The sequence below is a fragment of the Rhinolophus ferrumequinum genome, chromosome 21, assembly GCF_004115265.2.
Source record: "Rhinolophus ferrumequinum isolate MPI-CBG mRhiFer1 chromosome 21, mRhiFer1_v1.p, whole genome shotgun sequence".
Classification (NCBI taxonomy): Eukaryota; Metazoa; Chordata; class Mammalia; order Chiroptera; family Rhinolophidae; genus Rhinolophus; species Rhinolophus ferrumequinum.
The window spans coordinates 15,501,763-15,527,181 of NC_046304.1; the positions used below are offsets into that span (position 1 = coordinate 15,501,763).

General features: G+C 57.3%; 1 protein-coding gene across 2 annotated transcripts; it reads left to right on the plus strand.

The window, feature by feature from the left end:
* Nucleotides 1-1,156: 1,156 nt before the first annotated feature.
* Nucleotides 1,157-21,610, plus strand: CLUH (clustered mitochondria homolog). Of its 2 annotated transcripts, none has more exons than XM_033090277.1 (26): nucleotides 1,157-1,359; nucleotides 8,100-8,302; nucleotides 9,151-9,322; nucleotides 10,293-10,436; nucleotides 10,593-10,717; nucleotides 10,815-10,969; nucleotides 11,048-11,173; nucleotides 11,478-11,625; nucleotides 11,836-11,928; nucleotides 12,754-13,448; nucleotides 14,153-14,376; nucleotides 14,585-14,686; nucleotides 14,820-14,920; nucleotides 15,779-15,931; nucleotides 16,028-16,090; nucleotides 16,194-16,438; nucleotides 16,651-16,735; nucleotides 16,892-17,045; nucleotides 17,126-17,265; nucleotides 18,109-18,189; nucleotides 18,267-18,392; nucleotides 18,475-18,596; nucleotides 18,883-18,976; nucleotides 19,067-19,201; nucleotides 19,283-19,356; nucleotides 20,131-20,317. In XM_033090277.1, exons 1-26 carry the CDS (start codon nucleotides 1,260-1,262, stop codon nucleotides 20,315-20,317), a joined length of 4,047 nt encoding a protein of 1,348 aa, XP_032946168.1. In that variant the 5' UTR covers nucleotides 1,157-1,259. The 2 variants fall into 2 exon arrangements, with proteins under 2 accessions (XP_032946168.1, XP_032946167.1); XM_033090276.1 differs by having other exon boundaries at nucleotides 1,260-1,359; nucleotides 14,582-14,686; nucleotides 20,131-21,610.
* Nucleotides 21,611-25,419: the final 3,809 nt, after the last annotated feature.

Sequence of the window (25,419 nt, forward strand, 5' to 3'; positions counted from 1 at the left end):
GGTCTTGCTTTTATTTCCAGCCAATAGTCCTAACTGATCTCCCTCTAGTCTAGGTCAGTCCCCCTTATCCTCCACACAGCAGCCAGAGCATTTCTCACTTCCCTTCCTCCTGCTTAAATGCTCCAAGTTTTTCACTGGCTCCCATTCCCGCCACCTGTACTCCAGGACAAAGTCCACTTTCCTTTGCAACTTTTATGAGGCCCTAGGGCCCGCCCCAGCCCAGCTCTGCAGCTTCAGCTTCCCAATTCCCATTAGATCCTGGAAAATGTTAGGAATATGCCCTAAGTGCTTCCCAATGGCTTCCTGGGTCTGTGCATGGAAGACCCTCCTCACTCTCCGTTCCCATCAATTCACTGGTAAAATGTCACCTGGGCAGCATTCTCTGACCTCACTTCTTAGTCCCTACCAAGTCCCACCACCTGAAAATCTGAACTACTGTTAAGCTTCCAGGCTGTGGGTTCAGCCCGACCCAACTCTACTTGTTCTCTGTACGACCTTAGTCTCAGCTTCCTCCTCTGTATAATGGAGATAGTGTACCAGTCTGGAAACGAGGACTCACTCATCTGGTGGGGGTGTCGAGGCCGCTGGCAGGGAGGAGCCCGTTGTGGCTCAGGACAAAGTCTGTGGTGGGTTTATTTTTGACACTTCATCCCCATTGGCCAATCTCCACTCCCGCCTCTAGTGACCATCCTCCACCCCCTCCTCAAAAAGCCAGGCACCCCAGTCCCACACCTTGGCGGCAAAGGGCAAGCTTAGGGAGGAGGGAGCTGAGGGTCACGCTAACATCGCAGATTAGAGACCGCGTGGTCATTTGGCAGATTTGCAATTGGAAACAAGAGGACACTGGGGGAGGAGAGGGTTGGCATTGCCAGTCTTAGAAAAGTCTCCACTCAAGGTCAAGGTGCCCGCCAGACGGGCAGCGAACCGCAAGTACGCCTCCCGCAGCCCCGCCCCTCTAGGGGGCCCGAAGCTTCTCTCTCCCTGGGATCAGCGTACGTTCCCTTTAAGACATTCAAAAACGTCACAGCTTTGGTGGCCCGCCAACGAGGCGTGGTGCGTTTTGTCCCTCACGAGCCGCCGTGGGCCGGGCCGGGCGCAGGGGCGGGGCAGGGGAGCGATGGTGGGGTCAAAGGTTACAGCGCACACCACGTGGGCCGGTGACTCCGTCCTTCCCGCAGCGGCCGCGGCTAGCAGGGCACTTGGGTTAGTGGCGTGGCGGGCGGTGCGGACAGCTGAGCCGGACGCCGGCTCCCGCCGTCATGGTCATCAAAACGGACGAACTGCCGGCGGCCGCCCCGGCCGACAGCGCCCGGGAGCCCAACTCGCAGGCTGGTGGCAAGGGACGGCCGGGCGCGGCCGGTGAGCAGGGCCGGGGCCAGCGGGGAGCCGGGCGGGGAGGCCTGACTGGGCCGAGCGGGCGGCTTGGTTCGAGGTTCCACGGAGACCGCCGCCTTCCCTCCGCGCCGGGCGGGGTTGCATCTCTCTGGGCCCTCCACCGGGCCGCCCCCGCCCTGAAGGTCACCTTCACTGTGGCCCCCGGCTACGACCGGGGCTTCGCACGTGGGGTCCCGAGGAGGGCAACGGCGGCGGGCACACGCGCGCCAGATCGCGGAGACACGTGCGCGCACACGCGGTTTCGGGGTGCGCCGCCGCCGCAGACAGAATCGGCGGCCCCACCCCCCCTGCTCCCGGGCACTGGCTCTCCGGGCTGGGGTCACTGACACTTGCTCTTCAGGCACCGGTCCACGTCAGGATCTCAAAAGCGTTCCTTGTGCACGGGCTGCAGCCCTGCGAGTAAGGCTCCACTTGGGACTTCCCAGGCTTGTTTTTTGGGAAGAGCGCGAGTTGAGCTGTGGGTACTGTGAAGGGGTTTCTCTGGTTCATTCGGAGGCAAGCCTTTGACCCCAGGTCTTCAGGCTCGGTTCTCTGCCGGGTTCCAGTTAGCCTGGTCGGCAGACCTAGGGGTCTGCCTGTGTACGGGGCCAAAGCCAAACTCCTTGGCAGGAGGAGGTGTTTGTGCCAGAACTTGATCATTAACCCGCCTTATTGCGAAAAGTGGGTCAGCCCAGAGTTGCTGTTTTTAAGGCAAAGGTCGTCAGTGTGAGTGGAGCTCCCGGCTCTCCCCCACGGGGAGTGTGGCTGTGGCTGTGGGAATGGCTGCAGCATTCTCTGGTGGGGACTGCTTCTCTCCATTTCTCCTGGGCCTTCTTTGTTCCCTTCATCACACCTCAGAATCTGGCCTTGAGGCTGAAGCTCCTTCCTAGCCCGTCAGGTGTCATGTCTGAGTCTTCGCAGAGCCCCAGGGCTGAACTGGGCCCTCTCTGCGCTGTGTGGGGGTGGGAGGGCAGAATGCCCCTTGTCTCCCACTTGCCCCCAACTCTCCTCAACGGGGACTTGTTATTGTCATTCTCCTTCCCACCCAGCTTTGGTGAGTCAGGATGGGGCAAGTGTTAGGTAGGCTCTCTGACCCTGTCACCTGTCACAGCGGGTTTACCTTGTGGTAGGGGAGAGGTACGGTGGCAGCTTTGCTGATTGCCTAGACAAGGCCAAGGTTTGGGCAAAACAACAGATCCTGATGACCCCAACCTTCCAGGCTCTGCCCTCTGTGGCTCTGAATCAGAGGGGCATGCTAGATAAGAGGAGGTAGATTAAGAGGGGCTGGCTGATTTCCTCTCTAGCAAAGAGACCTGACGAGATGAAGCGACTTGCCCAAGGTCACACAGCGCTGTAGCTGTCGAGAGCATTTGGAGTTCTAGCTCAAGGCAGGCATGCCAAGGCTGCCCCGACGGTCCCAAGAGGAAGCTGCGACAGGCATGTTGGTTGGGATCGTGCTGAGAGCATGAGGGCTAACGAGGGGAGAGTCTGTTGGAGGACTTCTCTGAAGGCCTGAGTGAAGCCCCTCGGCTGTGTGCTGGGAGGCTCTGCTTGGGGCAGCGTGGGGCAGGGGAATGGCACAGCTGTTCGTTTTGGGGAAACGGGGATCATACTAGCAGGTGGAACACTGGCTCCTTCCTCTCTGGGAAGCTAGTATAGGTAGGTAGGACTTGAATTACAGCCAGCCTGTATCCAGTCAGAGTAGGAGGGGGCATTAATGGAGACTCCCAGGAGTCTCCTACCCAGCTCTGGACGACTCCCTAGTCCCATTGAAGAGGTGCTCCTCTTTTGTGGAGGGAGCAAGGGTCAGTTACCTTCTTGGGAATAAGCTGCTTTTAGAGGTTAAGAGAACAGGCAGGTTTTTCAAGTTCACAGTGGTGTGTCGAGTTCCTTCTGCCTAGGGGAGGGCTCCTTAGAGTTGGCGCCCAGTGCTGAGAAGGGGTGGCAGACTGGGGAGGAGCTTGGGGGCTTAGGGGCGCTCCCTGACAGGATTCCAAAGCTCTGCTCTTGGGTAGGTAGAGTAGCTTGAGGCGTACTGACTTGTCCCCAGACCCTGCAGACCTGCTTCTGGCCTGGCGGACGGGAGGAAGGCAAACAGGTGCCCACATCCTGGAGTTTTCCCTAGGCTGCTTGTCTGCCTTCACCCCTTTCCCTTGAAGCCCTGAGTTCCTGGGATGGGGCCATGTGTCTTTTGGGGCCTTACTTCCTGCTGGAGCCTCACCTGCTGAGGCCTTGGCTGGGGCGGGGCCTGGCTCTGGCACCGTCTACTGAGTAAGGCCATGCCAGGCTGGGGAAGGCACACAGAGGCCACCCAGGATGGCCTAAGTTTCTAACTCCTTTCTGCTGCCCATGGGGTCTCTGTGCTTCCAGGCCAGGGCAGGGCCACGCGTTGTCTCTTCATGCTGATTTGACCAATGAAGACTAGGGGTGTATATGCAGTGCTATTTGGAAAACCCCTTCCCGTTCTGCAGAGGACCACTTCCCTTTCCGAAAGCCCAAATGCTCAGGGATGCCCCTGGGATAAGAGAGGTGGGGGTGCCAGCCCAGGGTGTAGAGGCTAGGGGAGGGAGTCCTATGGCTGGAGATCGATTGATTTGCCTCCTGGGCTGAGGCCTGAGGCCTGGAGGAGGAGTGGGGGTCTTGTGTACCTGGGGGCGCCACAGCCTCGGGGAGTGACACTCAGCAGGGCCTTAGGCATCTGATGGGCCTGGTTTCTTCTTGACCTGGCTTGGCTGCCTGTTCCCTCTGTGACTTTGGGCAGCTTGCTTACTAGCTTTCTGGACTCTCCGTTTCCTCAGGTGACATAGGCTAGTCGAAGTGATTGAGGGACCTGCTGTGGATGGCCCCAGAGTGAGCACTGGCTTTCTGGTGACCGGAAGGAAGGGCAGGTGGTTGTCACCGCTCCACGGGTCATTGCCTGCCTGACACCCTTCTTCACAGGGTTAGGGTGTATTTGGGGAGGAGGGTAGGATAGGAGGGACTCTGCCAGGACCTGGCCCTTAGTAACACCTAGTATGTGCAGTCGGAACCTTTGGTGGGGCTTTGGGGGAGGCAGAGAACCTGGCCTGTGCAGGGCCATCAGGGCTGCCTGGGAAGAGACAGGGCTGGATTGGAAGGGAGGGGGTCTGGAGTGAACCTGGCTCCCGCCCCCACCCTGGTTAGTATGGATGCCGGAGCAGTCTTGGCTGGGCCCTGGCAACAAGTCAGAGTGCCCTGGGAAGGCGCCCTGGCGAGGCTGGGCATGTTCCTTCTCCACAGCCGAACAGCCTTCGGCCTCTTGCTGCCAGCTCTGTTTCCCCCCCGGGGAGAGAGTTGGTTTTCTCCTGGCAGAGCAGGGGCTGCTGGGAAGGGAAGGCAGAGCCTGCCAGCTTCTTGGTGGAGTTGGAGGCCTGGGGCACGGGTGCAGTTGTCCTCTGGTTGCCCATCCCCCCTCCCACCAGAACCAGTGACTCTCTGGAAAGGGAGAGCTGCCAGGTCACCTGCAGGGGGCAGCATGAGCCAGAGGCCCCAGCCAGCACCTTGACCCAGGAGGCAGGCAGGGTGCTTAGCGTCTGGGACTGGTGGACGGGGCGGCCACCTCATGGCCTGGGTCTGGGTCTGCACCAGTTGTTGCCGGCAGATGGCTGAAGCAGTTCTGCCCACCCCCACTGGGGTTGGGGCTGAGGAGAGGACCCCCTTGCTGGACCCTGCCCCTGCCAGCCAGTCCCCGGGGTCCTCGATCCTGAAGGGCCTAGGTACCCCAAATGCTGGGTTTTCCTGCCCCCCTGACAGCTTTATCAGCAGTGACTCCCTTTCTGGGGAGTATAGGAAGGTGGATCTGAGTGCTGATGGCAGCTCCACCTGGGGTCCTGGAGCCACCAGGGCCTCCTGGCCCACAGCTGTCCTTCTGGCCGACCTTGAGCAAGATGCGAGTCAGGGGGAGTGTGCCCTTCCTGGGGCCGCCCCAGCAGGCCTGGCCCCAGTGAAACCCGAAGCCAGCCAGAACTCCAGCCCTGGGCCGACCAGCTGCATGGGGGCAAGGGTAGTGGCAGAGGCCGGAATGGGGGACACGAGCAGTGCCGGGCCTGAGCCGGAGAGCTGCCTGCCTTGCTGTGATGGCGGTCGAGAGACTCCAGAGCCAAGGAGAGGGCATCTGCTGACTAGACCAGGTGGGCTGTGGGGGCAGTGAGCCAGGTGGCCAGCTTCTTGTGGGGAGATCATTTGGTCTTAATCCAGTGTTAGGGAGACCTTCAGGGTCCCCTAAGAGGAAGGAGGAGGGGCAGGGCAGGCTGTCCTGTGGAGTGGAGGCCCATGGGAACCAGCCACATTCCTCTGAAATGTGATAGGGGATTGGGTACCCCCTGGGGTGGGAACCTGGTGCCAGGTGCCTTCTGGGCAGGCTCACTGGACTGCCAAAGGGGGAGTGGGAACTGTGTTCCCCCCTTGCCTTGTCTTGCCTGCCCTTCTTGCCCTCCCCAGCCCGACTCAGGGAGTACAGTCTGCCTGTCTGGGTCAGGTCCCTGTCTTTGCACTGCGGGGTCTCAGATCTCAAAGCTGCTGCTCCGTATTGGGTGGGGGCCCCTTCCTGCATCTTCCCTTATCCCAGGGGCTCTGCAGTCACAAAGTTTCTCAAAGACCCGATTGGGGGAAGTGCCTCCTTGTATCTGCCCTCCCTCTTTCTGCCTTTAAAAGCAGACCAGCCACCGCCCTTCTCCCCGCCCTCCTGTCCCTGTTGGCTTTGTCATAGAGTTGGCCAGGTTCTTCCTCTGGGTCTGGTTGCTTACTTTCTAGGGGCTGTGGGCTCCCTGGAAGGAGAGGTCCTTGTGCGTCCTTGTGGTTCTCGGTAGTTTCCCTTCTGGTTTGGAGAAGGTCGCTGGGCATGGGGATTGGGGGATGATGGTCAGTGAAGGTCCACAGTGGCCAGGATGGAGGGCAGGGTGACGTGCTGGCACAGGAATCCAGGGTCCACTCTTGACTCTTGACCTTGGGCAGCGCTCTGAACTTTTCTGGGCCTCGGACGTCCTTATTTGGGGGAGGGAGGAGGGGACTGTATCTGAGCTCCTGGCGGTCCTGTTTATCACTAAGTTGAGGGGACCCAGGAAAGAGGGAGTGGCTTCTCGCCACGTCCCCCTGGTGTGCCCTTCTATGCTGGGCTTATCTCCTTTCCCAAGGCCCTCGCTCCGTGTTTCTGATGGGTCTAGATTGGGCCCATGCCGCTCTGGGGAAATGTACTGCAGCCCCACTCTGAACAGTCATGTAGGGAAAAGTAGGGAAAAGGGTGGGATGGGATGGGGTCCGGAGCAGAGCGGGTGAGCCGACCTGTCTGGAACTCCCAGGCAAGGAAGGGGCCAGTTTGGTTGCCAGGCAGACCTTGGGTCGGAAGGCTCCGTGAGCCAAATGGGTACGAAGGCAGGCCTGGGTTTTGCTGGAGGGTTTCTGTGAGTAGGTCCTCTGCTCCCCAAGGGAGCGAGGGGGCTCTCCTTTGTTCCCCTTAGTGTCTGAGTAGAAATGAAAGGTTTTGTCACCTGCTCCCCCTTTCTCCACAGCATGTGTGTTAGGTGCTGTTCACTATGTGTTTACAGTAATTAATTCATTAAATCAGTGCCTTTCTGTTGTGCACAGGCAAGAGGAGGAAAGCAGAGCTGCTGGTATGCGCAGCCACCCAGAAAGCGGCAGTCCAGTGTTCTGGGAGGTGGTGACCATGGCTCTGGGGACAGTGGGAGGTCGTAATTCTGCCGTAGGGGCGTTTGGGCAGGCTTTAGAGGAGAGGATTTACTTCATCTAGGCCTTAAAGGATGAGGAGGGGTTTGCCTGAGGAAATGTGACATTGGGGACAGAAGAAACAAAAGCACAGGTGGAAGGGAAGATGTATGGCCTGTCATCAGACTTTCGAGTAGTGTGGTGTGGCTACACCTTGACAGGGAGAGCTGGCAGGAGCGGAGAGGAACTTCAGGCTGGTGCCTGAGAATGTTGGCCTGAGAAGCTGGGATTGTGTGAGCCGTGGGGAGTATCAATGTTCCAAGTGGTGCTCTTGAAATAGGGGAAATGGCCTGTACCGGGGCGGTGGCTGTCGAGTCCTGGTCCTGTGACCAGTGGAGATTAGGTTGGGTGACTAGATCGGGGTGGGGTACATTCACAGAGCCGGGGCCGGTTTGTGAATCCCAAGCTGACAAGATGTCTTTGGTGATGCCACATATTGAAAAGCTTGAGCAGGCCTGGACTGGCCATGTGAGCTGTGATGCATGAGGGTATTTGATGCCATGGGAGAGGGTGAGATGAGAAGGAGGAGAGGGACACTGACAGCTCAGACGGCTGGGAGAGGGTGGAGCCGGAGAACAAGGAATATGAGCAACAGTGTCCATCAGGGACGAGGAGGAGGAATAGCAGAGAGGGGACGCTGCTGAGAAGTGGGACACATTAAGGCCAAAGAAGACCTTTGGGTTTGGCCCTTAGAGTGGCATTGGTGACTCTGAGGAGAGTGGTTTGGGTGGCACGCTCAGGTAAAAGCCGGACTGGTAGACTAAAGAGTGAACGGGAAGGGAGGGCCCTAGAAGTTGAAGGGTTCTGGCTGTGGCCTGCAGGTGGCAGGACGGAGAGAAGTTTTGTGCCCAGGGTGAGGGGGACTGGAATCTGGGGTAGGGCTGAGTGTTGGGTGGACAGGCAGGTGCCCACCCCGGTGGATGAGGCGAACGGCCCCACCTGACCAGCCAGACCCATCTTACTCATTGCTTTCTTGTCACCCGCAGAGCTGCCATCGGTCATGCTACTGAATGGGGACTGCCCAGAGAGCCTGAAAAAGGAAGAGGGGGCCCCCGAACCGCCCCGGGAAAATGGGCTGGATGAGGCTGAGCCGGGAGAAGAGACCACTGGACAGGAAGTCATTGTCATTCAGGACACGGGCTTTTCTGTGAAGATCCTGGCCCCCGGGATTGAGCCCTTCTCCCTGCAGGTGGGATGGGGACCAAGGCCCACGCCTCTTTGGGAGGACCAGGGTGAAGCCAGCCCTTGCCTGTACTCATCCTGGTCCCATGTGATAGGCAGGAAACCGAGGGTCCTGTGCCTTGCCCAGGGTCACTCAGCTAGCATGGTGGATGTGGGATTCCAGGTTCAGGTCATTGTCCCATTGCTAGGGGACAGCTCCCTGCTGGGACTGCCAGCCCTGTTTGGGGAGATGTGTGGTGGCTGGGTGGTGGTGGCGTCCAGGGCTCCTCAGCCCTCTGCTTTGTGCTCTCAGGGAAGTCACCTCTCTCTGGCTGTGACTTTACCATTTGCCTGAGAGGAGAATGGTATTGGGTGGTCTCCAAGAGCAGAGCCAACTCGGGTCTTACACACTGGTAACTCATTGGGGAATGAGGTAGTGCTCTCTTATGTCTTTTGTACCCACGTGCTTGGGCCCCAGAGCACCCCTTCTGGAGCGGGGAAGCCATTTGCCCTGGGGACCTCAGCATTGGGCAAGGGAGAAGGCAGGATTGTTTTCTTTCCCCCATTCTTACATCTCCTGCTACTCTGCTCAGGGCTTGCTCTTGGTCTGCAGAAATAGTTTAGGCCTGAGGGTACTAGGGCCAGACTCTTGTCGTGCAGACATGTGTGTATTCCCTGCACTCACACACACAGGTGTAGATAGGCATATGTGAGTGTATATATGTGTATATATATACACACACACACACACACACACACACACACACACACACACAGGGCCTGCAATTTAGAAGCCAAAAAGTGGGAAACTGGGTACTTGGGGCTGGGGAAAGTGATATGTCCTCACCAGGGTGGTCGGGGCCTTCTCCCTGGCAGGTGTCCCCCCAGGAGATGGTACAGGAGATCCACCAGGTGCTCATGGACCGTGAAGACACATGTCACCGCACCTGCTTTTCACTGCATCTGGATGGCAACATGCTGGACCACTTCTCAGAGCTGCGCAGTGTGGAGGGGCTGCAGGAGGGCTCGGTGCTGCGGGTGGTAGAAGGTCTGTCTGCAAGTTGGGCGGCCTGCCAAGGGAGGGCACGTAGAGGCAGGGCCAGGTGGCACTCCACTTACCCTAGCTGATCATAGTACGTGGAGGCTCAGAGTGGTATCAAACTGAGGGGGAAGGATTGGAGCACAGGTCTGCTTCTCAGGTTATCTGTCACCTGTGCACCTTCTAACTTCACGGGTTCAATACGAGTCGTGATTTAAAAAATAAAAACAATACCAAGCAAAGGCTTGAAATTGGCCCAATCAAGTCCTGTAGAGATAAAAGTTAGATCTCTTATGGAAACTAGTCTCACAACTCTTGAGTAGGGAAGTCAGGCCCAGTGTGGAATGATCAGCTGGTGTGGTCACGCTGGTGTAGTTGTAAAATAAAGCTTTTGTGAACTTGGGTCCCCTGGACAGAAGTGGCTTCGAGGTTCCCAGTGTGTTGACTTACAAGGAAATGTGAAAAATATGTAACCCAACTGAGCCCAAACTTGCTTGATCATAGACCCCCTTATCCACCACAAGAGCCCCCATTAGCATTTCATGACACACATATTAGGGGGCAGTGTGGTAGTTCAGGTCCTGTTAGGTTTTCAGGCCATCCCTGGATGCAGGCTGCCTTGGGAGAACAGTACAGAGGCCGTGGCGGCCCCGCAGCTCTGCAGGCCTGCTCACTCGTGACACTTGTGAACAGAGCAGGGGGCTTTGTGGACAGGCTCTGGCCTGTGTGCTTCCAGAGGCATTTCTTGTGCCCTTTGGCAAAAGGTTCTTTGCAAACAAGGATCCCTGCCCACCAGCAGGCAGGTGTGTGTGTTAAAACCATAACTCGAGCTTATATGTTCATAATGGAATTTGTCAGTGGAAGCCTAAAATTGAAAATCAAGGTGATCCATGGTAGCACCGCGGCAGACCTGTCTGTGCTGGGAGGGTTGTTGCAGGGAGCAGAGCCCTGGCAACGCCTGTCACTTCCCTCCTGACAGAGCCCTACACGGTACGTGAGGCCCGTATCCACGTGCGCCACGTCCGGGACCTGCTCAAGAGCCTGGACCCGTCCGATGCCTTCAACGGGGTTGACTGCAACTCCTTGTCCTTCCTGAGTGTCTTTACCGATGGCGACCTGGGAGGTGCACGAGGCATTGTGGCTGGGCTTGGGCAGAGGGGCCAGGCCGTCCCGCGTGGAGGGGCTGGGGCTGGAGGCACCCAGACTGGGGCCAGTTTAGGCAGGGAGATTGTTGGCCCATGGATAGTCCTGTGCTGACCACTAGCCTCGGGTCCCTCAGACAGCGGGAAGCGGAAGAAGGGCTTGGAGATGGACCCTATTGACTGCACGCCGCCTGAGTACATCCTTCCAGGGAGCCGGGAGCGGCCACTGTGTCCCCTGCAGCCCCAGAACCGTGATTGGAAGGTGGGATTCCCAGAGCAGAGCTGCGAGCAGGTCTCTCGTTGGGAGGGGACCGCCACACCAGGAGGCCCGGCCCACTCATGCTTGCCCATTCCTGCAGCCCTTGCAGTGCCTGAAAGTGCTCACCATGAGCGGCTGGAACCCGCCCCCTGGGAACCGGAAGATGCACGGGGACCTCATGTACCTGTTTGTAATCACAGCCGAGGACCGGCAAGTCAGCATTACTGCATCCACGCGGGGCTTTTACCTGAACCAGTGAGTGCTTGTGCAAGCCCGTTCCAGGTCCGTGGGCATCACATGGGGGGCCCAGTGCAGTGACCACCCTCTCTGCAGGTCCACAGCATATCACTTCAACCCCAAGCCCGCCAGCCCCCGCTTCCTCAGCCATTCCCTGGTGGAGCTGCTCAACCAGATCAGCCCGACTTTCAAAAAAAACTTTGCTGTGCTGCAGAAGAAAAGGTAGTGCCTTTGCCCTATCTCTGCCCCTTGCCTCGTCCCGTGGGGGAGTGGGGTGAACTAGGCAGCCTGAACGCTAGCTTTTCTACCCTAAGAAGCTGTGCCCTTAGGGAGTTGTCAGCCAGGCACTGAGATAGCAGTTGTAGGAGAGGTGCCCGTTTGCTTCTGTCAGGCTTTCGGGGGGGTGGGAGGGGCGTCTCAGGGTGGGGAGACACCAGAGCTGTTGGGGACCTCAGAGAAGAAGGGGGCCGGGGCAGGGCTCTGAGCTAGGCAGGCCTCCCCATCTCCCCTGCTCTGTCTGCCATAGGGTCCAGCGCCACCCATTCGAGAGGATCGCCACCCCGTTCCAGGTGTATAGCTGGACAGCCCCCCAAGCAGAGCACGCCATGGACTGTGTGCGTGCGGAGGACGCCTACACCTCGAGGCTGGGTTACGAGGAGCACATTCCTGGACAGGTGCCTGGGCCTGGGCCTGCCGCCCTGGGCTCCCTCTTCCTGCCCCCCTCGGAGGGTGCACCTCCCTGGGGGCTCCATCTCCTTGTCTGTCGTTTTCACGTGGGAGTCCGTGGGGCTGTCCACGGGGAGGTGGAGGAAGGGACTGCCCAGAGCACAGCAGGTCGTGGGGCACAGGCTGAGCTGGGGTCTCCCTCCTTGGTCCCCCTGCAGACCCGGGACTGGAACGAGGAGCTGCAGACGACACGGGAACTGCCCCGCAAGAACCTGCCTGAGCGGCTGCTGCGAGAAAGAGCCATATTCAAGGTGCCCACATCCCCTGGTGCCTGACCGCCTACCCCCTGCTGGCTGGTTTTCTTCTGGACAGAAGGGAAACCCGGACGGGCTGTCAGGGTACTGCGCCCTGCAGGAGTTCAGCTAGCCGCCACCTCCTGGCAGACTGCCCCTCCTCCTCTTCCCGGCCTCTGAGACTTGGAGTCCATAGGCAGGCCTGGGACCTGCCTGCAGTGTAGGCTGAGTGGCAAGGTCGGTTCCAGGTCCCTGCCTTCCACTGACCACTATCGGGCCCTTGCCTGGGCATACATGCCCCACTGTGAGGTGATGAGTACTTTTGTTGAGATGAGAGACATAAGGAAAAAATAGTGCTTTCAAGAAAAAAGTTAAATTTAAAATCTGCCCTAATCTTACCGCTTAGAGATGATAAAAAGGTCTGAATGTTTTGGAGACTACCTTTGCCAGGGGCTGTGGGGTGTTTCATAGCCTTGTCCTGTCCTCTCTTGGACTCTTTAAAGGCCGATACTTGTATCATCAGTGCTTTATAGATGAGAAAATGGTCCGAGAGGTGACCTGTCCAAGTTTACCCGGCACTTAATTGGTGGATCCCAAACCTGCACCAGTCCTTCCACTCCTTGTTAATCACTAAGCCCTGCCATCTGTGAGTGTAAGTGATAAGTTTTTTCATAAAAGGGGCTTCTCATGCCCTTTTCCAAATGTGAGGAAACGGCCCCCAAGGCGGCTTGCTTGCCTCCCCCATCCTGGTGAGTGCGGCCAGGCAGGACGAAGGCCAGGCAGGACGAAACCCGGGGCTGTGCTGGGCGGGGCCCCCTCACCGGCCCAACCTTGGCCCCCCAGGTGCACAGTGATTTCACAGCGGCGGCCACGCGGGGCGCCATGGCGGTCATCGACGGCAACGTGATGGCCATCAACCCCAGCGAGGAGACCAAGATGCAGATGTTCATCTGGAACAACATTTTCTTCAGCCTGGGCTTCGACGTCCGCGACCACTACAAGGATTTTGGCGGGGACGTGGCCGCCTACGTCGCGCCCGCCAACGACTTGAACGGCGTGCGCACGTACAACGCCGTGGACGTGGAGGGGCTGTACACGCTGGGCACGGTGGTGGTGGATTACCGCGGCTACCGCGTCACGGCGCAGTCCATCATCCCCGGCATCCTGGAGCGGGACCAGGAGCAGAGCGTCATCTACGGCTCCATCGACTTCGGCAAGACGGTGGTGTCGCACCCGCGGTACCTGGAGCTGCTGGAACGCACGAGCCGGCCCCTCAAGATCCTGAGGCACCGGGTGCTCAACGACCGCGACGAGGAGGTGGAGCTCTGCTCCTCCGTGGAGTGCAAGGGCATCATTGGCAACGACGGGCGGCACTACATCCTGGACCTGCTGCGCACCTTCCCCCCGGACCTCAACTTCCTGCCTGTGCCCGGCGAGCGGCTGCCGGAGGAGTGCACCCGGGCCGGCTTCCCCCGCACCCACCGCCACAAGCTCTGCTGCCTGCGCCAGGAGCTGGTGGACGCCTTTGTGGAGCACAGGTGAGGGCCGAGGCCGGCAGCACCCAGCCAGTGGGGGCTCTGGGCCTTATCCTGACGGGAGAAGCCTTGGACAGTGTCCACAGTCATTACAGACTCAGTCCCAGTCTCACGCACTGTGACGCCACGCTCCCCACAGGGACATCCAAGAGCTTTCTGTTGGTCAAAAACTAGCGAGCAGCGAGACCACGGGCTCTCGGCCAAAGCGGTGCTCTTCCCTTACGGAGCATGTGGAAATACCTGTGAGGGTGTTATTGAAAGTCCCAGTGCCAGCGGCCGGGGGGACGGCCGGGGGGTCGCTGCTGGTGGCATTTCGTGCTGAGGTGGTAGCCACGTCAGGTGTCCTACACCGTGAATAATTCTCCCTCTCACAATGCCTTTGGGGTTCCTGTCAGTCCCGAGAGCCCTGGCCTGCATGGTGAGCCATTCCCCTACCTGCACCCCAGCTGTTCTCTTCCTGTCTGGGAAGATCTGTTTTTGCTGTGACCTGCTGCCACCTGGTAGGATTGCTGGGTTGGCGCGTGCATGTATGCATTGACACTTGCACGCTGGGTGGGATGTGTCCCCATGCCAGCAGGATGTCCAGCCCAACATTCATCACCCCCAGCAAGCCCAGAGCCCGGGGCCTGGCTCTGGTCCCCGCAGCCAGCAGAAAGCTTATAGGCCAGTGAAGCTGCCACACACCCCTTTCCCGTCCCCATCTCTAGGTACCTTCTCTTCATGAAGCTGGCTGCCCTGCAGCTGATGCAGCAGAAAGCCAGCAAGATAGAGAACCCAACCTCACTGGAAAATGGCAGCCTGCCCTCCTCAGAGTCCAAGCCTGAAGACCCTCTGGGATCTGAGGCGGGAAGTGAGGAGGAGGGCAGCAATGCTAGTGGCCTAGCCAGGGTGAAGGAGCTGGCAGAGACCATCGCCTCAGACGACGGGGCAGGTAGGGCTGCTATGGATGCCCGGGGCGGGGGTGGCGGGGAGCCCCAGGCCTATCTTAGTAGCTAGTGCTAGCGAGGGGTGGCTCCCGACCCAGCCCCAAGAGAGACAGGCAGATGTGTTTGCGAGGAGCTGCGGGGAGGCTCGGGGCAGCCGGGCTCTGGCGATGGCAGAGTGGGGCTACCTCCCAGCGGGCCGTGTCTCCACAGCAGACCCGCGGAGCCGGGAGGTGATCCGCAACGCATGCAAGGCAGTCGGCTCCATCAGCAGCACGGCCTTCGATGTCCGCTTCAACCCTGACATCTTCTCACCAGGCAGGTGGTGGGGCAGGGCGGGCAGCGCACCGCAGGACCACCTTGGGGCCACCCAGCTGCGTGCTGGCATCTGTTTCGCCACCTGCCCCTGCCTCCTTTTGCCTAGCTCAAGCCTCTGCTGTCCCACTCACAGGGGTTCGCTTCCCCGAGTCCTGCCAGGAGGAAGTTCGGGACCAGAAGCAGCTGCTGAAAGATGCCGCTGCCTTCCTGCTCTCCTGCCAGATCCCCGGCTTGGTGAGGGAGGGGCCACAGGGTGGGGGGCTGTTACAGGCCTTGAAACCTCATCCATCTCCGACTCCGGAGGCTTGTGGGACCTTCACGGGAGTGACTTCTTAGACCTGCTGACCTTGAAGGCAGGCGGGGCAGAGTGCTCGAGCCCATTGTGCAGAGTGGGGCTGCTGAGTGACCCAGAGAGACCAAGGGACGCATTAGGCGTAGGCTCTGCTCTGCCGTGCCCTCCATGTGGGCTGGTGGCTGGGGGTCTGGTCCTCTAAGCCCCTGCGTGACGGATAGCTGACAAAGAGGGCAGGGGGTCATCTGGAAGTAAAGTTGGGGGGTCCTGCCCTTTTCACCCTCATGGGCTTTGTACGTAGTCCCTGTGGATGGTGGGGTGCTGGCTCCCTACTAAGGCAGCCCTGTCATCAGGTGGCATGCTTATCTCAGATCTTTGGGCCGAGCCTGCTCTGCCAGCTGCCCAGGCCCCCTGTCCGACCCCTCCAATGCTCGGCACGGGCAGGGTGAAGCTTTGGCCCCTGAGTGGTCACCTCTGCTCCTGGCCTGGTCAGAGGGTAGCCTGTGCTGCCCGTTGGGTGTTTCTCAGTTCACCTGTGGGACTCCCTCGTCCCTGCTTCCCCATCAGATAGGCTTGCCAGTCACCCCTGTTTTCCTTGGTTTGTGTGGAAGGCTGAGGGACATGTTCTCACGTCCTCGTTGCTGCTTTGTCTCCTCCCCTCTTCCAAACTGGTAGCTGGGGTCTTCGTCCCCTGCTTCCTCATTGGGTGGGTGTCAGGATAGTGTGAGCTCCCCCGGGAAGAGCAGGGCAGGAGGAGGCAGAGGGCCTGGGCTGGGGGCCTGACCTGCTACAGCCCACAGGTGAAGGACTGCACAGACCACGTGGTGCTGCCCATGGATGGGGCCACACTGTCCGAGGTGATGCGCCAGCGTGGCATCAACATGCGCTACCTGGGCAAGGTGCTGGACCTGGTGCTGCGGAGCCCAGCTCGGGACCAGCTGGACCACATCTACGTGAGTGTTGCCCGGTAGGGGGGTAGGGGTTATGAGACGGTGCGACGGGCTGGAGGCCTGCGGCTGACCACGGCTTCCCTCTTTGAACCTTTGTAGAAAATTGGCATTGGAGAACTCATCACCCGCTCTGCCAAGCACATCTTCAAGACGTACTTACAGGTACCACCGCTCCCTCCCCAGTCCGGGTAGTGTGCAGTCTCAGGAAGAGCCCTGGGTTGGGGCCCGAGGGCCCTCATGACTTTGGTCCAAACCTCGCTCTCAGGGAGTCGAGCTCTCGGGCCTCTCAGCCGCCATCAGCCACTTCCTGAACTGCTTCCTGAGCTCCTACCCCAACCCTGTGGCCCACCTGCCTGCCGACGAGCTGGTCTCCAAGAAGAGGAATAGAAGGAGGAAAAACCGGCCTCCAGGAGCGGCAGATAACACTGCCTGGGCCGTCATGACCCCCCAGGAGCTCTGGAAGAACATCTGCCAGGAGGCCAAGAACTACTTTGACTTTAGCCTTGAGTGGTACGTAACACGCCAGGGGCATGGCAGGCAAGGGGGTCCTCTGACAACCCAAGGGGCCGAACAGGAGAGAAGGGATGGGAGCCGACAGTCCTGGCTGGAGGGTGAGAGTGGCCAGGAGGGTGCCTGGGCTTGGGGCGAGAGGGTGCAGCAGCTGTTGAAAAGGGCAGAGGTGGGCGCTGGGCTCTTAGTCCTGCCTTTCTCTTCTCCCCCAGTGAGACCGTGGACCAGGTTGTAGAGACGTACGGTCTGCAGAAGATAACACTGCTGCGGGAGATCTCCTTGAAAACCGGAATCCAGGTGGGCAAAGTGTCCTTCCCGTGCTCCAGTGCCCACCAGGTCCACTGAGCCAGGTGGGGGCTCGCTCCTCACGTGGTGGTGGGTTGGGAGGTGCTGGCCATGTGCGCCTGGGGTGGAGGCTGCCTGTGCGTATGTGGGCGTCGGCTGTGTCCCCAGATCCTGCTGAAGGAGTACAGCTTTGACAGCCGCCACAAACCCGCCTTCACCGAGGAGGACGTGCTCAACATCTTCCCCGTGGTCAAGCACGTCAACCCCAAGGCCTCGGACGCCTTTCACTTCTTCCAGAGCGGACAGGCCAAAGTACAGCAGGGTGCGTGGCCAGGTGCGGCCTGGGGCACGGGGGGCCCCCTGGCCTGAGCCTGACCTCGCCACCTTGGGGTTGCCCTGCAGGCTTCCTGAAGGAGGGCTGCGAGCTCATCAATGAGGCCCTGAACCTGTTTAACAACGTGTACGGAGCCATGCACGTGGAGATCTGTGCCTGCTTGCGCCTCCTGGCCCGTCTCCACTACATTATGGGTGACTACGCCGAGGTGGGCCTTGCGCACCGTCTGGGCTATGTCAGCAGAGGCCTGGGGGCTGGCGAGCGAGGGAGCTGCAGGAAGGGGGAGTGCAGGCCTGTCCGAGCGCCTTTGGGTGCTGCTCACCAGGCAGGGCCAGTGGGACAGGGAGTCACCGGCAGAGACCAGGGGACCCCGGCAGCCGCTTGTTCTGCCTGGGCTTCCTCCCCCCATGTCCTCCACTCAATAGCTGTGTCCTTGGAGTAGCTGTGGTGACAAAGTGGGAGTGATGGCTGGGCCTCCCTTCACAGGGACGGACGCCGGGCAGGATAAAATCTGAGAATCACCGTACCTAGTACTGTGTGAGCACACTGTGAAGCTCTTAGGAGTGTCCCTGCTTGTTCTTTAAGGGGTGGGTGTGTGTGTGTGTGTGTGTGTGTGTGTGTGTGTGTGTGTCTCCTTGTGGCATTCACCTGCCCTGTCCGCCCCAGGGCTTCAAGAGGCTGTTTCATGGGGCAGGTACGCTTAGGCTCCCCACTCCCCTGTGGTCACAGAGACTTATATAGGTGTGTTTTTAAAAAATTATTAATACTTTATTTTTAGCACAATTTTAGATTTGTATATATGTATTTACACAGATTTTTATAGGGGGGGAGAAAAGGTTTAAGACAAGCTTTTTAAAAAGATGAAACAGTCTGAGTGTGGGGCAGAGACTTGCATGGTCACAACAGCTGAATTTTGACCCCTTCTTTACTGCCTTGTGCAAAGCGGAAAATAGAAAGTGCAGCCCCAGGGGACAAGGCCAAGCTGCTGCAGGGGCTTGAGGGTTCAGAGCCAGGCAGACTCCCCCGGGATGACAACCTCCCCCCTCTCCAGGCCCTGAGTAACCAGCAGAAGGCTGTGCTGATGAGTGAGCGAGTGATGGGCATCGAGCACCCCAACACCATTCAGGAATATGTGAGTGGCCGCCAGGGTCAAGGCTGCATGGGGGGGGGTGGTGCGGCCGGGCTGGCCTGACATCACTGCCCCTGCAGATGCACCTGGCCCTGTACTGTTTCGCCAGCAGCCAGCTGTCCACGGCCCTGAGCCTGCTGTACCGCGCTCGCTACCTCACACTGCTCGTGTTCGGGGAAGACCACCCTGAGATGGCGCTGCTGGACGTGAGTGCTGGGGCGGGGTGGCGGGACGAGCCCCCTTCCCGGGGGAGCGGGAGCTGACCAGGGCCCTCCCGACTGCCCCCAGAACAACATCGGGCTGGTGCTGCACGGGGTGATGGAGTATGACCTCTCACTGCGCTTCCTGGAGAATGCGCTGGCGGTCAGCACCAAGTACCATGGGCCCAAGTCCCTCAAGGTGGCCCTCAGGTGAGGCTGTGCTGGGTGAGGGGGCAGAGAGGCCCAGGGCCATGGGGATAGGGTCCCAGGAAGCCCTGGGATTGAGGGTGGGCACGGGACTCAGTGCTCTGTCCTGTCTGGCTCCTGAGGAAATCTGTCTCAACTTCCATCCCTGCTCTGAGTCTGGGCTTGTTGGTTCCCCTTGGGTAGATCGCGGAGTGGGATCTAGATTAGTCCGCATCCCCCCGTTAGCCAGGGCCCCACTGCCCAGCCCCCTCACGGCCCTCTTTTGCCCCCCATGCCATGCTTCCTGCAGCCACCACCTTGTTGCCCGGGTCTATGAGAGCAAAGCCGAGTTCCGGTCAGCCCTGCAGCACGAGAAGGAAGGCTACACCATCTATAAGACCCAGGTGGGCTGCGGTGGGGACTGGGGGTGCAACTGGGCCTGTGCCTCGGGCAGCCCTGATCCCTTCCTGCCTGTGCGGCTCTCGCCCCTGTAGCTGGGCGAGGACCATGAGAAGACCAAGGAGAGCTCCGAGTACCTCAAGTGCCTGACCCAGCAGGCCGTGGCCCTGCAGCGCACCATGAACGAGATCTACCGCAACGGCTCCAGCGCCAACATCCCACCCCTCAAGGTACCTCCGGGACGGAGCTGGGGGTCCCCGCCCCAACCTACCGGTGCCTGCACAGTGGCTCATGTTCCCTGTCCCCCTCAGTTCACAGCCCCCAGCATGGCCAGTGTCTTGGAACAGCTCAACGTCATCAACGGTATCCTCTTCATTCCACTCAGGTGAGGCTCCTCCACCTGCTCCCCACCCCCACGGGGAAGTTAGTTGGCCTTTAGTGTCTTTGGTTGTTAAAACATATAATCCATTGTCATAGCTCAGTGTGGGAAAGTACAGCCAGGGATGAGAAGTTGTTTGTGCATCCTTCCGGAAATACTCTGCGTAATCGAGCAAACTTGTCTCTATAATCTTTTTTCTCCTCCCTCTTCTTTTAAACAAAGTTGTAGCAAACCATGCTCATAGATCCGTTTTTCTTCGCTTACTACATCTTGGCTTCATTCTGTCTCTGGCTTCCTGCTGTTCCAGGGTAGGGATGTGCCGTAAAACCGGGCCCTGGGGCTCTGGTGCGGCTCTTACAAACAGTGCTGCCATTGTGAGACCCTCGGCCTTGTGTCTGTCCTCGGACGTGGCTTTGGTCAGCCAGAGGCTAGGGTGTTTACAGAGGATCTTCTACGTGTCACCCAGCCGCCCCACTCCCGTTTTCTGTGTGCAATCTGCCGTGGGAGCGACCACAGAGAGCAGCGGGTTTGCACTGGGTGTAAAGGCTGAGTGGGAGCCAGGCCCTAACTGAGGGCTCTGTCAAGTGCATGAGCTCTTCCTTTTTCAGCACCAGGGGGCCTGCTTTGGGGAGGCAAGGGGAGCACTTGTTCCACGTAGGCCTCGCACCAAACAGCACAGAGCCTGATCGTGTCCCGTGTGTAAGTGGAGCAAAGCCAGTAAGGTGGCGGAGGGCCCAGGCCTGCTCTGACACCCACCCTTCATCCCATCCTTCTACTCAGCCAAAAAGACTTGGAGAATCTGAAAGCTGAGGTGGCGCGGCGGCACCAGCTCCAGGAGGCCAGCAAAAGCAGGGATAAGGCTGAGGAGCCCATGGCCACCGAGCCTGAGCCGGCGGCGGCCCCAGAAGATGCGGCCTCCCAGCCGCAGGCTGCCAAGGACCCTCCTTCCCCAAGCTTGCAGGGGTAGAAAGGGAGAGACAGACGGACAGTCAGCCGCCCCGTTACCCAGTGATCCAGACTTCAGGAGAAGGGGGCACGCCCTGCAGATCGGGAGAGGAAGCAAGTCCCTCTTCTCCCTCGTTTCCAACCCCAACCCCACCCCCAGCATCCTCCTGGGACCCTGGCCTGCCTGCACCCCGAGAGATGTTTTTGCACTGGCTCAATGAATATACGATGCAGAAGCCTAATTGAAGACACGTGAATGGAGTGTGTGGGCATCAGTTCCCCGCGGGGGGTGGGTGCCCCTTGGCCCCCATCCTCCAGGTGTGTGCGAGTGTGTCCGTGCCCGTGAGCGTCTTGATCCGTCCGTCCTAACTTGTACATAGCCCGAGTCAGATCGGAGTGGGTGACGTGCAGATGCGATTTCTCAGGTCATTTGTATGTTTGACATGGCTGCTGCTTCTGCTGCCACTACCCTGGGCCCAACTTGGCTTAAAGTCCAGGTTTGAAGCCAAAATGAGGGGAGCTTTTCTGAGTCCTGAAATGGGGAGCCAGAGCTCTGTGGCGGGGCTGGAGGGCTGGGGTGCACTTTAGCTCTGTGGCAAGGTGAGAGCTGCAGCGGCTTTATTAATCATGGTTGGGCCTGGCCTGGCTGTGCTTGGGGTGGGGAAGGACTTGCGGGCTTGGCAGTGGTGGTTCCTCAGACACCGCTGTGCCCAGCCCCACCTGTCTGCCTCCCCGCTCCCTCCTCCCCAGCTGGGGGCACCTTGGGGGCTACAGTCTGAATGTATCCTTCTCCCCATTTTAACCTGAGCTGCCTAACGCACAGTGGGAATGAGTAGGGCAAAGGCCTAAGGGAACCAGGACTGAATCATGGATCCTGGGGGGAAGTTACCTGATACAGGAGTAATTGTCATTATTTGTGGAGCCCAGCTCCCTCCCTGGTTCTTGCCATACAAGCACCTTCAACAGCGAGTAGGTCTGGGGTGGCAAGTGGGGGCCAGCATGGAAGGTGGTGGCCCCACAGGCCCCGGCTGCTCCCTCTCCCGCTGCCTGTGCTGCTTCTCTGTACCTGCTGTTGGGGCACTGACGGCGAGGAAGGTTGCCACCCTTGTGAGCTTGAGGGAGCTGTTCCCCCGGCTGGGGCCTCTGCCTGGGGGGAAGCTGCTTATGGGTGTGGTCTGTCCAGACACCTTGTTTCAAAGGGAGTGGGCGTGAGCTAGCAAGCAAAGCATCCCCACAGCTGATCAAGAACTTTTTCTTGTTTTTAAACCATCACGTCTTCATTTCACATTGGAATAAAGTGAGTTTTTGAAACCTGCTGCCCCAGCCTCTCCTGTGTGTTCTGTGTCGGTGTCATGATCGTGGGCCTCTTGCAGGAAATGTTATCAGGTGGGTGCAAAAGTTATTGCAGTGTAAGAGATTAAAAATAATTACAAAAACCACAATTACTTTTGCACCAACCTATTAGTAAAAGACTTTAAAACCCATGAATGTGTTTAAATGTGATCAAATTCAAGGCTGTCCTCATGTCATTTAAGAGGGAGGACAAGGGCTGGGGTCACAGGCACCCAGCACGGGTTTCCCTGCTGCCAGTGGCTAGACCCTCGAGGGTGGCACATAGATGAACATCACCTGGTGGTCACAGGAGACTCGCTCCTCCATTGTGGTGGAGGCCAGTTGGAGTGAGGGGTGCTAACAAGGTGGGGGGGGGCCAATGCCCTGCGCATGCTGGCCTGGTAAGTCACCAAACCCTGGGCATCTGTCTTTGTGCCTTTGAGTCTGAAGGATTGGGCAGCACCTCCGCGAAGACTAGGAGTTTTAAGAGAATGGAGGGGTGTCTAAAATTTGCCATCCTGGGGTAGGTTTTAGGGCTAGGAAGACAGGAGATCTAGTGAGAAGGGGAAGGGGGGCCACCTAGGCCAGCTTGAGGGGCAGGGCCTAGGAAGTGGGAATGGGGGTGAGGAGGCCTGAGAAGAGGGGGCGTCTCAGCTGGTGGCAGATGCTTGGCCATCCCTGCCCTGAGCCTCACGCACACGTGCATGCTTTTTTTTTTTTTTTAAAGATTTTATTGGGGAAGGGGAACAGGACTCTATTGGGGAACAGTGTGCACCTCCAGGAATTTTTTTTTTTCCAAGTCAAGTTGTCCTTTTAATCAGCCACAGAGGGTGCTGTTCAGCTTCATGTTGTCGTCCTTTCAGTCTTAGTTGTGGAGGGCGCAGCTCAGGTCCAGGTCCAGTTGCCGTTGCTAGTTGCAGGGGGCACACAGCCCACCATCCCTTGTGGGACTCGAGGAGTCAAACTGGCAACCTTGTGGTTGAGAGCCCACTGGCCCACGTTGGAATCGAACCGTTAGCCCTTGGAGCCAGGAGCACGGGGCTCCAACCACCTGAGCCACCAGGCCGTCCCCGTGAATGCTTTTTTGAATACTGGCAGTGTTCTTTGTGTCTCGGGCATTTCAACCCTAATGTGTTAGTTTTCCTGAGCCAACTGGAAAAAAACATCCCTGACCTCGAGGTTTTCTTTCAAGTGATCGTCCTTGGTGACCGGACACGTGTACCCCCATCCTCACCCCCCATACCCTCCACCACCAGTTTCCTTCACAGTCTCACGGTTGTGTTCTGAACATGCCTTCCTATGGCCTTTATCCTGTGAACACCAGTCACGTGCTTCACAGCACTTCTAGAAATGGGGACATCATCTTGTAAAGCTGAAAATGGAAGCAGAGCTTGGATCAGGTTTAATTGTACCTGAGAGGCCCATTTTTCCTGGTTGATCCCTTAAGCATATTAGTGCTGTTAGATACCTTCTGATAACCCAGATGACGAGGCTGTTGTTTTATAAAGGAAACAAGAGGCTCTAGGTGTGCACTCCACCCTTTCTCTTTCCCAGACTCCAATTTTTTTAAAAGGGTGAATAGTGGTCATCAGGAAGGGTTCATGTCCAACTGGCATGTGTTAGGTCACGGTCTGTGTCCATGGGCAGCTGTTTGAGAAGGAAATTAAGTTTCGTGAGCCACACTTACCATGTCTTTTCATGTCCCCCACCTGGTCTTTCACTTTCCACTCTAAGGTTTTCTTCCATGTGTGGATTTCTTTTACCATGCATTTTATAACTTCAAATATTTAAAAAATTATAAGCAAATTATACTTTTAAGGTACCATCTGTCTGCTCTCTTGCCCTCCAAACTATCATTGTTAAGTGAGTATGAAGAGAACTGTTAGACTTCACAGAAGAATTCCTATCTACCCTGACACAGAATAAGGTATCGGATGTGGCCCAAGTACGTACTCACCACTTACTTCCAGAGTGGAAACTCCCAGAGCAAATAAGGCATGCATAATCAGGACACCTACAGAGGGCAAGTGACCCTCCTCCAATGGAAAGGGAAACACCCCCATTCAGCTATTGATTAAAAAAATAATAAGACACCGAGATGCAGACCATTCAGGACACAATTACCCTGAGAATACAGTCATTTCTTAGAGAATGAGGGGAGTTGGCGGTAGGATCGTGGTAGAGAGGGGCTCAGGGATGGGATGAGGGCCTTGCCTGTATTACTAAAAGTCAAAAAATTGCTTAAAAGATGTGAGAAGGTCCTTGGCATTTAAATAGCTAATAAGATGCTTTATACAGGCAGAACCAGATAAGGGAAAGAGCAAGTATGTTGGGGTCACCAGCTCACCCTTTAATTAGCTTCATACCGTTGGCATATGACCTCACCTTAAGTGAGCCTGTTTTCTTGTCTCTAAAAATGCACTACTATCCACCAGCAGGGGGTCTATGTGAGACTAAGGGTGTGTGTGGAGAAGGTGTCGGCACCGAGCAGGCATGCAAATGTCGGGTAATTTCCCAGAGGGCTGGTGACTAAGTGGGACTGATGTCCTTAGAAAATATTCACAGAGGAACAACCTCCACGTGTCAAAGTGATGGTGGAAAAAGAGCTCTGACTTCAAACCCCAGCTGTGAGACCCATGGACCAGTGACTTTTGTCCAAATTTCTTCTTCAATGAGTAGCTGAATCATTTAGATTAGTGGTTCTCAAACTTGAGCCTCCATCAGAATTGTCCGGATGACTTGTTAAAATAGAACTGCCAAGACCCACCTGTTTTAGATGCAGTGGATCTGAGCAGGAGCCAAAATTTAACAAGTTCCCAGGTGATGCTGACGCTGCTTGCCTGGGAACACACTTTGAGAAACACTTTCCTAGAGGATTCTGGTACGTCAGCAGTTGAACATTTTGTGTCTGCGTGCAAGTCAAGTTTCACCAAAGACTAGGGACAGAGCTGTCACTTGGTGTGCATGGAGACCACACCAGTTCTTCACCAATTCTTCCACTTCCCTATCCCTCGTCCTCCATCAGGGACAGACACAACCATGAATCTTGGAAGGAAGCTTATTGTGTGTGACATACCAGTGAATTACTTAACAGGTTTTCTTTCATCAGCTAACTGCATTTCAGGAGAGTGATGATGAGGCTCCAACTCCCGTCGTAGGCAGGTGGTCAGGCGCATCTGATCTTACAAGGAAAGGGGAAAAGCTGCAAAATGCAGGAAGCTAACTTCGAACAAATTACTTTGGTGCTTTTGGCCCGGCTTCCCATTTGGGGAGAGTCCTCTCCCAGCGGGCGGCAGGAAAACAACTGGACTGTAAGAAAAGAGCCACCACATGACTCAAAAAGTCCTTTATACATGAAAAAGGCTGGAGACTTAATGGGTGCCCTAAAAACACTTTTTTTTTTAAGATTTTATTAAAAATATAGCTAACACAATATTATATTAGTTTCAGGTGTACATCATAGTTATTCAACATTTATATACCCAAAGAAGTGATCAGTATGGTAAGTCCAGCACCCTCTGACACTGTACCACACGATCAGAATATTATTGCCTATATTCCCTATGCTGTACATTACATCCCCATGACTTATTTGTCTTATACCTGGAAATTTGAACCTCTTATTCCCCTTCACCTTTCCCCCCCTTTTCTAATTTTTCAATTGCAGTTGACATTCAATATTATATTAATTTCAGGGTATACAGCATAGTGGTTAGACATTTATATAATTTAAGAAATGATTCCTCTGACTAGTCTAATACCCACCTGGCACTGTGCATAGTTATTACCATA